The 13,139-nt window shown below is 46.9% G+C and overlaps 1 protein-coding gene across 6 annotated transcripts in view; it reads left to right on the plus strand.

Moving 5' to 3' along the window:
• The first annotated feature begins 9,356 nt into the window (after positions 1–9,356).
• Positions 9,357–13,139, plus strand: part of GYG1 (glycogenin 1) — a 33,378-nt gene continuing 29,595 nt past the window's right edge. For 2 of the 6 annotated variants that reach the window (XM_004460554.5, XM_004460555.5), the window contains exons 1-2: positions 9,357–9,606; positions 11,961–12,096. In XM_004460554.5, coding sequence (XP_004460611.1) covers positions 9,600–9,606; positions 11,961–12,096 — 143 coding nt within the window. In that variant the 5' untranslated portion in view covers positions 9,357–9,599. Of the gene's footprint in view, positions 9,607–10,990; positions 11,232–11,960; positions 12,097–13,139 lie in introns of those variants that run through there. The other 4 variants (XM_071214560.1, XM_071214561.1, XM_058295132.2 and 1 more) reach the window with 3 other exon arrangements.

Below are 13,139 nucleotides of genomic sequence, written 5' to 3' on the forward strand. Positions count from 1 at the left end.
AAGCTAGCATCATTTCTACTGAGCGGAGCTAACGGGACCTAACCTCATCAGCTTAGTGCTTTAGGTTCTGTTGTAGAAGAGACAGAGGTGGGACAGAGGGAATGTCTGAGCAGCCCCAGCAGAGAGCCGGCAGTGGCGGGGCTGCTGTAGCACGGAGCCCACACATACCCCCAGCACTTCAGAGGCGTCAGAGGGCTCTGAGACCTGGTTCCAGGAAAGCTGAGGTGCATGATGGTGTCAAACAAGCTGCTCTCACTTGAGAGGGTCGGGCAGGGTGGTGAAGGTGTCAGGAGACGACAAGGCAAGTCAGGATCAAGATGCGTCATGCCTGGCAGACAAGACAAGCCTTGGCTGTGCTGTGCACGGCACCAAAGGGTATCACTTAAGGGGGAGGGTTGGATGCTCTCATCATCTCCATTAGTTCCCCCAAACCACCCCAAGTAAGCATATGATCTTTCCCAGATAGGGTAACTGAGGGTTAAGAATTAACAAATAATTATGATTGCTAAATCATTGTACAGATGCTTTTATATTATAAAACAGCAAAAGGTTAATACCTGAAATTACTGAAGCTGGCTAGAGTGACCCCCACCCAACCAGCTCATTCTAGATTTAACTTCACCTTTGTGTGTGCTTATTATTGTGATGGTTTAACATCCATATGGAAAACCTTGTGACTGACCTCTACTCTGTCCTTTCCTATCTCAGAAACTTGATCTCTGAAAATGATTGTAACTTAGTAAATCTCCCTGATTTGGAGTCCACCCCCAATTTGTTTGTTTATTAATGAAGGAAACTGTGTCCAGTTTTACCCCATGATTCATTAGCACCCTGGTGTTGTAAAATATTAGAATTTCTACACATCAAGGAGGCAGTTTGGAGCCAGGAGACCACTGTGATCCATTGCTTGCTCAACCAATAATATTTTTCACTCTTTGGGGGGAAAAAAAGGAGTTTGTCGAGAAAGTGAAAATATTTGGGAACTACTTATCCCAAATAAAGTGTAATATCCAACATACATAAAGAATTCCTACATCTTAAAAATAAAAAGACAAACAACCCATTAAAAAAAATGAGCAAGAGATTTGAACACTTTTCCAAAGCAGAAATACAAATGACTAAAACACACATGAAAATATGCTCATCACTAGTTATTAGGCAAATGAAAATGAAAACTACAATGAGAAATCATCTTACACCTATTAGATGGAGGTTATTTTTAAAAAAACAAACAGAAAATTACAAGTGTTATAGAGGATGTGGAGGAAAGGGAACACTCATCCACTGCTGGTGAGAATGTAGAGTGGTGTGGCAATTGTGGAGCTTGGCTTGGAGTTCATCAGGAAGCTAACTATAGAATTGCCATATGATCCAGCAATCCCACTATTATGTATATACCCAGAAGAACTGAAAGCAGGGACACATACAGATATATGCACATCAATGTTCATAGTGGCATTATTCACTACTGCCAAAAGTTGGAACCAACACAAGTGTCCATCAACAGATGAATGGAAAAGCAAAATGTGGTGTATGTATACAATGGCGTATCACTCAGCTATAAGAAGGAATGAAGTATTGACACATGACAACATGGATGAATCTTGAAGACCTTGTGTTGAGTGAAGTAATCCAGTCACTAAAGGACAAATATTGCCTGACTTCACCGAGATGACCTAAGCAAAATGATCAGACTCACAGAGCTAGTCTGGAAGAGAGGTTACCAGGACATGGAAAGGCAGTAGAGAGTGGTGAGCCGATGCTCAATCTGGGCAGAACCTATGGTAAAGTGGAAGGGGGTAGTTTGGCAGTGGATGAGGGTGACAGTGGTGCAGTGATGTGAGTGGGGTGGATGGTGCTGGATTGTGAAGGTAAGCAGGAACTGGGGGGAGACCTGGAGGAAGGAACAGGTGAACTCTGGGGAGGTGGAGGTCTGGGGTTGAAAGTACAATTGTGCAACTATTCTTTTGGCAAATATGGCAGGGAAGGTAACTGGTGAAGGGGGATGTGTGGGAAAGGGTACATGTGGGGTATGCTTCTATAGAATATGCATGTGTTCATCTTGGCAAAGGGAGTTACCTAAGTGGGTGGAAACCCACACAACTGGGGATTCCGGCTATGTTCTCACATAGAGGTGCAAGAATCTCTCAAGGACATGGGCATTGCCTAATAAAAGGAAAGAGACCAATATATTAAGCCATCAATATTTTTTTAAAGATTTATTTATTTATTTCTCTCCCCTCCACCCCCCACCCTGGTTGTCTGTTCTCTGTGTCTATTTGCTGCTTTTTCTTCTTTGTCTGCTTCTCTTGTTGTCAGTGGCTCTGGGAATCTGTGTTTCTCTTTGTTGCATCATCTTGTTGTGTCAGCTCTCCATGTGTGCGGCACCATTCCTGGGCAGGCTGCACTTACTTTCAAGCTGGGCGACTCTCCTTACGGGGCGCACTCCTTGTGCATGGGGCTCCCCTACGCAGGGGTCACCCCTGCATGGCAGGGCACTCTTTGCATGCATCAGCACTGTGCATGGGCCAGCTGCACACGGGTCAAGGAGGCCCGGGGTTTGAACGGTAGACAGATGCCCTATCCATTGGGCCAAGTCTGCTTCCCAAGCCATCAATATTAATGACTGTAACTATGAACCTTGTTCTTGAAAAATAGGTTCCTAGGGGAGGGGAAGGGAAGAATAGGTGGAACATAGGGCATTTTTAGAGCACTGGAATTGTTCTGCATGATTTTGCAATGATGGATACAGGCCATTATACATTTTGTCAAAACTTATAATATGGTATGGTGTAAAATATAAAGCATGAGGTAAACTATCAGCCATGGTTAGAAGCAATGCTTCAATATGTGTTCATGAATTTTAACAAATGTACCATACTCATGTAATACGTTAATAGGAGAAAATGTGAGAGGGGGAGGAGATGGGGTATATGAGAATCCCCTATATTTTCCATGTCACTTTTCTGTAACCTAAAGCTTCTTTGGAAATAAAGTGAAAAAAAAAAAAAAAAGACAACAACAGTGTGGTATGAATATACAGAAGAAATTGTAAACATATATAAAAGATAACATATATAAAAGATAACAGATATTATGGTGATGAAATGCACAAACCAAGACTTTTTTTGGCTTTGTTTTCGATGCAATTTGGGATTACAGAAAAGTTACAGCTATGCCAGGGGAGGATCACTGGTGCAGGGGGCTGTGGTGGGGGATGTGTGGGTAAGGATGTAAATGGGGCATGCCTTTATGGAATATGAACGTGTTCGTGTTATCTCCGTGGGTGGAGACCCACACGATAACCAACAAAATATTACATTTCCATCCTGGAGAGTCCTGCTACATTCTCTAATAGAGTGGCAAGAATCTCTGGAGGACATAGGCAGTGCCTAGTGAAAGAGGAAAGATCAAAATGCCACGCCCTTGATATTAACGCTGGTACTTACGAATCTTATTCTTGTAAAATTGAAACTAAGTCTAGTAAAGTCTTATATTGCTTAAGAGTTTCTTCCTGAAAACCATCTCGTTACTCAAATGTGGCCTCTTTCTAAGCCAAACTCAGCATATACGCTAACTGTCCCCCTCCCCCATGTGGAACATAACTCCCAGGGGCGGGCCTCCCTGCATTGAGGGATTATTTTACCAAGTGCCTACTAGCAAGGCATTTGGAAAAAGACTTTGACAGAAAGGGGCAAATATTAAATACAAAAGAATTTTTACAGCTAAGAGAATTCAAAGTGAGCTGGGAGGTCATGCCAGAGATTACGCTTATGCATATCTCAGGAGGATCTCACTGTCTGCCTCAGTAAACAAAGTCTCAAGCAGGGGTGCTGCAAAGGGCTCTGGAGACATCTAGACGCTATAGGCAGGGCAGACAGCCCCAGGAAATCAGCATCCCTTCAGTGGGCCTTACCTTGGAATATATGCTAATCTATTTCCTCAGTGTAACAGAGTTTGACTCATTTATAACTTCCCTACACATGGCACTTCTTCCCCTTTTACTTGAACCTATAATTTGCACTATACTAGTTAATTATACGTCCCAGAGACTTAAGTCTTCAGTCTGTTCACGTGCTGGTTGAGCCCTGAATCTCAGCTGAGTTGCAGCCAACACCTACTCTCTAGTTCATCAGACTCACCCAGGACAACTGTATTAGTCAGTCAAAGGGGTGCTAATGCAAAATACCAGAAACTGGCTGGTTTTTATAAAGGGTCTTTATTTGGGGTAGGAGCTTACAGATACCAGGCCATAAAGCATAAGTTACTTCTCTCACCAAAGTTTATTTCCATGTGTTGGAGCAAGATAGTTGCCGACATCTGTGAGGCTTCCTGGGTTCCTTTAGGCTCAGCTCCTCTGTTTTCTCCACAAGGTCAGCTGTAGACTATCAGGTGATGGGCTCTGTCTCTCTTCCTGGGGTTTCTGCCATGTCTAAGGAGCTGTCTCTATTCCTCTGTGTTCTTCTCCTGGCCCAGGTCCTCTCTTCCTGGGGATTTCTTCTCTTTTCTCTGTGAGCTTACTTCCTGGGGCACGAGCTTAAGGCTTCAGCATCAAACTCCAACAACAAAACTGCAACATCAGAAATGCTCAACTCTGTCCTTCGCCATGTCTTTTATCTGTGAGTCCCCACCCACCAAGGGGCAGGGACTCAATGCCCTAATGATGTAACCCAATCAAAGCCCTAATCATAATTTAATCATGCCCAGGTACAGACCAGATTACAAACATAATCCAGTATCTATTTTTGTAATTCATAACTATATCAAACTGCTACAACAACTAACAAAAGGATGTTGATGGACGACACCCATCCCCAAAAACAGAGAGCACCTACAACTGTAAGCAAGAAAGTTCCATCCAACTGTCCCATGGGATCTAACTCCCCCTCTATCGGAAGCAGTGTGGGCATCACCATCCCAAAATCCTCAGGATTTAGGAATGAACACACATACAGAGGAATGCAACTATGGACCAAAATAGACATCATTATTCTAGTAATGGAAGACTTGTAACATTGATATAAAGATAGTGGTCACCAGAGATTGGGGGGGGGGGGCCAGGGAGTAGGTGTAACATGGGCATGGGCATTTTGGGACATTGAAATTGTTCTCCATGACATTGCAATGACAGGCTGTTATACATTTTGTAAAAACCTATAAAATTGTATGATGCAAAGTGTAAACCATAATGTAATCTATAGACTATGGTTAGTAGCAATGCTTCAATATTTGTTTATCAATTGTAACAAATGTACCACACTAATGAAAGATGTCATTAATAGGGGAAAATGTGAGAGGGGAAAGGGAAGGGGTATATGAGAATCCCCTATATTTTCAATGTAACTTTTCTTTCTTTTTTTTTTTAAGATTTATTTTTTTATTTATTTCTCTCCCCTCCCCCAGTTGTCTGCTCTCTGTGTCCATTCGCAGTGTGTTCTTCTGTGACCGCTTCTATCCTTATCAGCAGCACTGGGAATCTGTGTTTCCTTCTGTTGCATCGTCTTGTTGTGTCAGCTCTCCGTGTGGGCAGTGCCAGTCTTGGGCAGGCTGCACTTTCTTTCATGCTGGGCGACTGTCCTTACGGGGAGCACTCCTTGCGTGTGGGGCTCCCCTACACAGGGGACACCCCTGAGTGGCAGGGCACTCCTTGTATGCATCAGCACTGTGCATGGGCCAGCTCCACACGGGTCAAGGAGGCCCGGGGTTTGAACTGCAGACCTCCCGTGTGGTAGGCGGACGTCCTATCCAATGGACCAAGTCTGCTTCCCTCTGTAAATGAAAACTTCTTTAAAAATAAAGTTTAAAAAAATGTTCTAAACTTAGTTGTGAAGGTTGCACAACTGTAAATATACTAAAAATCTTTGAATTGTATGCTTAAAATTGGTGAAGTTTATGGTATGTGAATTGTACCTCAATGAAGATGTTTTTGAAAGAAATGGCAATGTACTTAGTCATCGGGCTGCTGCAACTCCAGCTTACAAAAAAGAGTGGGCAAATTCAGACCTCCAAGAATATTATTTCTTGAATCTAAACTTCCCATTAGAATTGGACAGGTTGTGATCACTGGCAAGAATTCTGGGTACAGATTTCTGTGTTACCAATTAAGGACAAATTTTAAGTAGCTCCTTAACTGCTTAGTTCTTCTGCATGGCCAGATGTGATTTATCTAATTCATGGACTGTCCATGGGAACTCTTTGCATCTCAAGCCAGCAGTTTGCTCTCTGCTATGGAATGTATTTCCAGGTCAGTTGCCCCCATCATCAATTAGCGTCTGTGTTCAAGGGAATGCAAACTGATTTCAGCATTATCGTAAAGCAAACATAATTAGGAAGGTAAGTATCCTGCCAAAAACTTACATAATGCACTCCCACGCCAACTAAAAACGAATTTTGGGCCTTCCATGCCAAATCTACCCCTAATTTAGCATAGGTTTAAATGGTTAATGTTATGCATACTCATTCCTTTTTTTTTTTTTTTAAGATTATTTATTTCTCTCCCCTCTCTTCATTGGCTGCTCTCTCTGTCCATTCACTGTGTATTCTTCTGTGTCTGCTGGTATTCCCATTAGGTGACTCCAGGAACTGATCCTGGGACCTTCCAGAGTGGGAAAGGGGTGATCTTTCTCTTATGCCATCTCAGCTCCCTGGTCTGCTGCATCTCTTATTGTCTCTCCTCTGTGTCTCTTTTTGTTGCTTCACCTTGCTGCATCAGCTCTCTGCATGTGCCAGCACTCCTGCACGGGGCAGCATTCCACATGGGCCAGCTTGCCACAAGGGCCAGCTTGCCTTTCACCAGGATGCCCTGGGTATCGAACCTTAGACCTACTTTATGGTAGACAGAAACCCAATTGCTTGAGCCACATCTGCTTCCCTAACTTAAATTGTTTAAATTGTTTCAAAAAGTCTGCTAGCTCTGATTTCTCAGGAAAGAATTAACAAGCTAAAGTCTCAAATGTCTGTCTCACTATACTGTGTCTATCCACTGTCTCCAAAGCCTTACAATCCAGAATGTTTTAACATCTCCCTATTCAAGTTTGGCCTATAGACCAGCAGCAACCCCATCACCTGGATGCCCACATCAGACGACTGAATCAGGCTCTGCAGTTTAACAAGAGCCCCAGGAAACTGGTGTGTGCATTCAAGTTTGAAAAGCCCTCCTCTCCCACACAACTGAAACTCAAAGCAGAGCAGCCTTAGAAAAACTGGGCAGTCAGTCATTTATAAGCAATCTTGACTAAGACCACAAGTAAAAGAAGATTGTGGCAACCTCAAAATGTCCCCATGTGATTCAAAGAGGTAAAAGCTGTAAACTTTCAATTTATGTAAATACACAAAACACAAGGAAAGAAGGCTGTAGGGACTGCTTTCATTTAACCCCCCTGGGAAGGGGAGCAGAGAGGAGCATGTCCCTCAGGGTAGGTCTCAGGTTGTCCTCGTTGCCCCCAATGCTTCCTCCTGGTTCTACTCTTTTAGACTCAGAACCACAAGCCTGGGACTCAGCCTGGGACACTTAGGCTGCAAGCAGCAGGTGGTTACCCAGCGCTATGACAGGAGGGCCCTGGGTGAAAGATAGAAACTTCACTCTTCCAGGTCCACCTATTAGTAAGGAAAGGAGCAATTCAGACCTGGAAGCACCTCTCCCTGTTTTCCTCCTCCCCACTAAAGTATACAATTCAAGGATAACGTTTCTACTCCTTAAAGAGCTCCAAGTCTTCCAAGCCTACAGAGCTGGAGTAAGTGGAAACCCATCCATTGCACCTTCCTCTCCCATACCATGCTTCCTGCAAAGGAAGTTTATAGTACCAGGTCAGGTAACCCAGCAGGTCTTCCATCCATGTGAATCAGGGTTCTCCATGACACAAAGATGAGGGTGGGGGAAGTGGGATAGTAGGGCAGAGGACTGAAGAGAGGCTCCTGGAAGTTGCTACATAAAATGCTGATTCTTTCCTTCTACACTTAAGATTCAGGAGGTCTGAGTTTAGGCCCAGAAATTTGCATTTTAACAAGTGCCCCAAGCAATCCTGATGTAGGAGATCCAGGCCCACACTTAAGGAAACAGTAAAATAATTGTTTTGAGGAAAAGCAGTACCACCTTTGCAAAGAAATGACTTATTCTTAAGAATCTATTTCACTTCTTGAACTATTGTCAACTTACTGCTTGACTTCCAAATACTTTTGTAATATTCATTCATCACTGACTGAGCAACTGCTGTTTACAGGTGATTTGTCCTGTCAGCTGTTTTCCTGCTCTGTGTGGGCTAGGTGAAAGGAATGGTGTCTTCGGCTGCCAAGGCTGCTGTAGCAAATACCACAGACTGGGTGGCTTAAACAACAGGACTTTTTTGTCTCATAATTTTGGAGGCTAGAAGTCCAAAACCAGGGTATCGGCAGGCCATGCTTTCTTTGAAGTCTGTAGCATTCTGGTGTTGGCACTGCATTTCTGCCCCCATCACATGGCCCTCTCGCTCCTGTGGCTTTTACTTGTGTCCAAATTTCCTTTGCTGATAAGGATCCCCGTCATATTAGATCTAGGGCCACCTTGCTACAGTTTGGTCTCATCTCACCAGGGTCTTTGATGATCCCAATTACGAATGAGTTCACATCCACAGGACTAAGGGTCAGGACTTGGACGGGACTTGGGGGGGGAGGGGGTGACGATGATTCAATCTACCACAGGTGGAGTGGTGAAGTGAGAACTATTTCTCAATTTCCTAAAAAAATGACAAATTGACCTTCTCCAGATTTGTGAAACAGATGAACCTTAAACAACTACATTACCTAACTACAGTTACCGTAATTTACTAGTCTTTTTAAAGCGTCCTGTGCCAGCAATGTGAGAAGTTCAGTTCTGAAAGCAATTTGTCAGGGTTCAAATCCTAAACGTGCTCCTTAGATTACAGGTCCACAGACAAGTAAGTATTGAGCTTCTCTGCACTTCGTTCTGCTAACAGTCAGTAAAATGGGGATAGTATACCTACCTTACCGCGGTAGAGGGACTTAAACATCTAATGGGTACAGATGACTCCATAAATAATACTTACTGAAGGCTCATTCTATTTTTAGGGTAAAACCACAAAACCATTGTGAAGACACTAATTCCAAAGGCTGATTTGGAATTGTCGGTGAGAAAAATGGATCTAAACTCCTATATTGTCATTAATTCAAGCAGCTCTGACGTATCGTAATTAGAATACTTTGTTTTGCTTGTTTTTAAGGATCCCAAACTCTTGGTTTCTGCAGGAGTTTGTCCTGCTGATGCTTATACTGGGTCGGAAGTTTCCCTCCAACTACCCAACTCTGGGGGCGCAGGGAGGCGAGCGGCGCGGGACAGGTGGCCCTGGGAGGAGGCGCGCGGGGTGGGGCGGTGGAGCGGGCCCCGCAGCCCCGCGGCCCCGCGGCCCAGCCCCGCCCCGCGCCGCAGGGAGGATGCCCGCGGCTGCCGGAGCGTGCGCGCCCACGTGACGGCCGCTATAAGAGCGCGGCGGGCGGACAGAAGGCTCCCGCCGCGCCTCCTCGCTGGCCGCGCTGCGTCCCGGCGCCCGGGTTCTACGAGCCACCGACCTGCGGCCGCGGCAGCCGCGCGCGCCCCCCGCGGCGTCATGACAGGTACGCGCCCCGCCGCACTGCGGGCTCCGCACTGCGGGCTCGGTCCCCGGGACGTGGGGTTCCGCGCGGCCTCTCGCAGTCCCGCCGCCCGCCTTCTCCTCGCCGGGCCCTCCGTCCCCGGGGGAGCTCCCGGCCGGCCGAGGACTGTTGCAAAGTTTCCGCCTGGCCCCAGCCGGGCGGGCTCCTCCTCGCGCCAGGGTCGGCGCCGTCGCGCCCGGAGGCGGGGGACAGGGGCGGCCGCGCGGACCTCAGCCCGCCGCCGCCGCGCGCCTGCTTCCGTCTCCTCGCCCTTCCTCCTGCTCTCGCCGGAGAGGGCGGGCGCGCGGGCGCAGCAGCCGCGGCGGGGCGGGCGCGGGTAGGAAGCACGGCTGCCCCGGGGCGCCGGTCGGGGATCCTGGGGGCGCCGGGGTCGCGGGGAGCCGCCCCCCGCAGCTCCTGCGGGCCGGAGCCTGAGGGACGCGCGCGAGGCGGGGGCGGCCCAGGCCCTGCTGCCCGGCCGCCAGCCCGGGCCTTGGCGGATGCGCTGTGCCTATTTTTAGGCCTTCGGAGGCAGATTCCGCGAAGCCGGGAAGCCGGCGAGTGGGCCCCGCGCTGCGGGAGGGCCCCGGCCCCAGCCCCACTTGTTGCGAGGCGTCCCAGCTGCACGGGCGAACCAGCCGGGAGAGGCCCCCGGATAGCTGCTCTTTTCCGGGTTGTTGAGGCCAAACGCAGGGAGTCTTTCAGCGTTCTAAGTGCCAAAAAACTGCAGGTGCAACCCAGAGTTCAGCCATCGCTGGAAAGGTTAAACTTCTGCCCACCTGTCATTGGTCTCTCCCGGTCACCGGAGTAACGTTTGCTCGGTCTGGTGCTCTTACCTCACTGTGTTCCTAAGCACTTGTCTTGTCCTCTACTTGATCACGGGGGAAAAATGTCCCTACCTTCCATACCCTTGATTTGCTTTCTGAAATCTTGAATCATAATCACCTTGTTAAAGTTTTCTCCGTGATACCCTCATTCATTATGGCCCAGATTATTAAGTGCACTTTGGGCAGACTGACTTGAAATGCTGCCATCTCTGATTGGTGGAACCAGCCTGCTGAGAGAAGCCAGTACAGAGGTGCATGGTATGTCAAGTGCCAGGTATCACTAGTCTGAGCTTTCCTAGAGTGTGACTCGTTGGAAAGCTGGTGGCCCTCCAGGGATGGGGCATGCCAGTCTTTCTCCTACCTAAAAGTCCAGCGCCCCTGGGGGAGGGTCATTCATTATGTGTGAAGATGCCTCTCAGGTCAGAGGCTGGGGGAGATGCACTGGCCCACTGGACAAGCTACAGTGTCCCTTCACTTCTTCCTGTGGAATCTCCACCAGCCCCCAGGTTGGAGAATGAGGAAACTCAAGACAGAAAGCATTGCTTCATGACAAAATGTCCCAACTCCCTCGCTGGACAACTGTCCCAAGTGACGCCTTCCAGAGCTTGAGCCTAAATGTCTTGTACATTTGGATGCCCACCTGCTTGCTGCTGTTAAAATCTACTCATGCCAGGGCATGCCCCAAAGTCGTCCCAGGGAAGCACTGGAGAAATCCAAAAGGCGGGCTAAGCTGGTGGTCTTGGGAAGATGGGAGCTTGTTCAGTAGAAAGAAGAGTCCAGGTACCTTCTCTGTGATTATTAGAGATTGAGTAGGGGGGTATTGCTTGCTTCTCCAGGGACGAGAAGGCAGGTTTATTAGTGCTTGTGGAATGGTCCCTAAATCCATTTTACAGCATTTTGTCACTAGTTAGATAGAAACATCAGAGGGAAGACCTCTCTGAGGAGGTGAACTTTGAGCAGAGACTCAAAGTGACTCTTGAGGGGTGGTGAGACAGGGGATCTTTTACTCCAGGTTGAGGAAACGGCAGGTATAAAAGCCTGAGGATTGACAGAAACAGAAACCCCAGAATCAAGAATTCTGCTCTGCTGTCAGACCATCTCAATTCAGGCTGACAGTTGTATTAGCACATGGCTGAAAAGGTGTCTACAGCACCTTTTAGGAAAAACAGAAACTGCACTCCTTGATTTCTTCATTACCACCTGTTAATTGCCTGAGGGTCACCAGCTGGGTGTTAAGCTACTATTAGGTCTGAGAATTTAGCGTGTCTGGGACTCTAAAATGGATTTAATTTTTATAGCCCATTCAGCCTCTTGAAGGTTGCCAGAGATGATCCTACTAAAGAACAGTCTTGAACCATTCTTAACAAAGCAGCTGTTCCTTTCTTAATAGAGCAAGTTGATTTCAGAGGACCTGATTTTACCTGATTACTTTTTGAAAGGGGTGTTGGGCTGGCTTTTTCCAAGTGGTAGGATATTGTAATGAGTGTGGGCGTTTTTCTTTGTGTTAAGACCAGGCCTTTGTGACGCTGACCACAAACGATGCCTATGCCAAAGGAGCCCTGGTCCTGGGCTCGTCTCTGAAACAGCACAGGACCACCAGGAGGCTGGCCGTGCTTGCTACACCGCAGGTGTCCGACTCCATGAGGTGAGAACCTTGCTGTCCCCCCACTGGTGGAGCTGACACCAGCAGACTTTGAGGCGTAGACTTTTCAGGGATTTGAGCGCTGAGCGGAGAGAGAGGACAGTTGCTGAGTGAAGGATTCCTGGGTCTGAAACCTCTTTCTAGCCTTTGGAAGACATTCCACCCAAGGTGTGCAGCCCTGTTCCGGGAGGTGTGGTTATGACCCCACCCTCTTCCTGATTCCATCTAGGAATGGAAGAAGGAAGACTCTCCCTAAGCCCTGGCTCTAGGTGACCTGCCAGGAAGGTTTCGGTCCAGGCCTTTCCTGATTGAGTACAGCTTTGTGGTCACACCTGACTAGCAGTTCTCGAATATAAAGCTATCCTCACAGGATCCTGTGCTACTTTGTTTCCTGTTTTAAACTAGGGAAAATCCTTAAGTGTCTTGGAAAGAAAAGTAGCAGTTTTCTCCATGGCCTTGTGACATTTGGAACCTAATGGCCTTATTTACCATACTGGGGACTGGTGTCTAAAGGGTTTGCTGAACCTAGGGTTGTGCTAGGGGACAAACTGCTGGTTGATGAGTTTCGTACACCTTGATTTGCTAGAATTAGTATTTTGAAGGCTCTGGACTACCAAGTTTCTAATATTAACTTTAAAAAGTAACAAGTCACACTAGCAGCTCTGTATTGTGTTTATTTTTGTTCCACTAGCCCTCTTGGAAACTGAAAATAGCCCTTTCGTTGCTTCACCACCTCCCCCTCCCCACAAATAAGTACATGCCGAGGGCCCCTGAAAAGGGGGAGCATTATATATACATACCTACATCACTCACACTAACAACCTTGTTTCTAAAGGGTAATTTAGAAGGATGCCAAAAAGGCTGCTTCCTAATGCATACCTTCTAATTTGTAGTCTTTTATTAAGGCTGTATGTAAGAAGCCAGATCTAGTCTTAGAGATTTTCTTCCCTGATTTACTGTGGTAAGTGGTGCTACTGTCTATTCTCAAAAAGATTGAGTTTACTAGGTGAGCTAGAGTATTTTTTGCACAGCTTTGGAGACAGACA

This window comes from Dasypus novemcinctus, chromosome 4 (assembly GCF_030445035.2).
Source record: "Dasypus novemcinctus isolate mDasNov1 chromosome 4, mDasNov1.1.hap2, whole genome shotgun sequence".
NCBI lineage: Eukaryota > Metazoa > Chordata > Mammalia > Cingulata > Dasypodidae > Dasypus > Dasypus novemcinctus.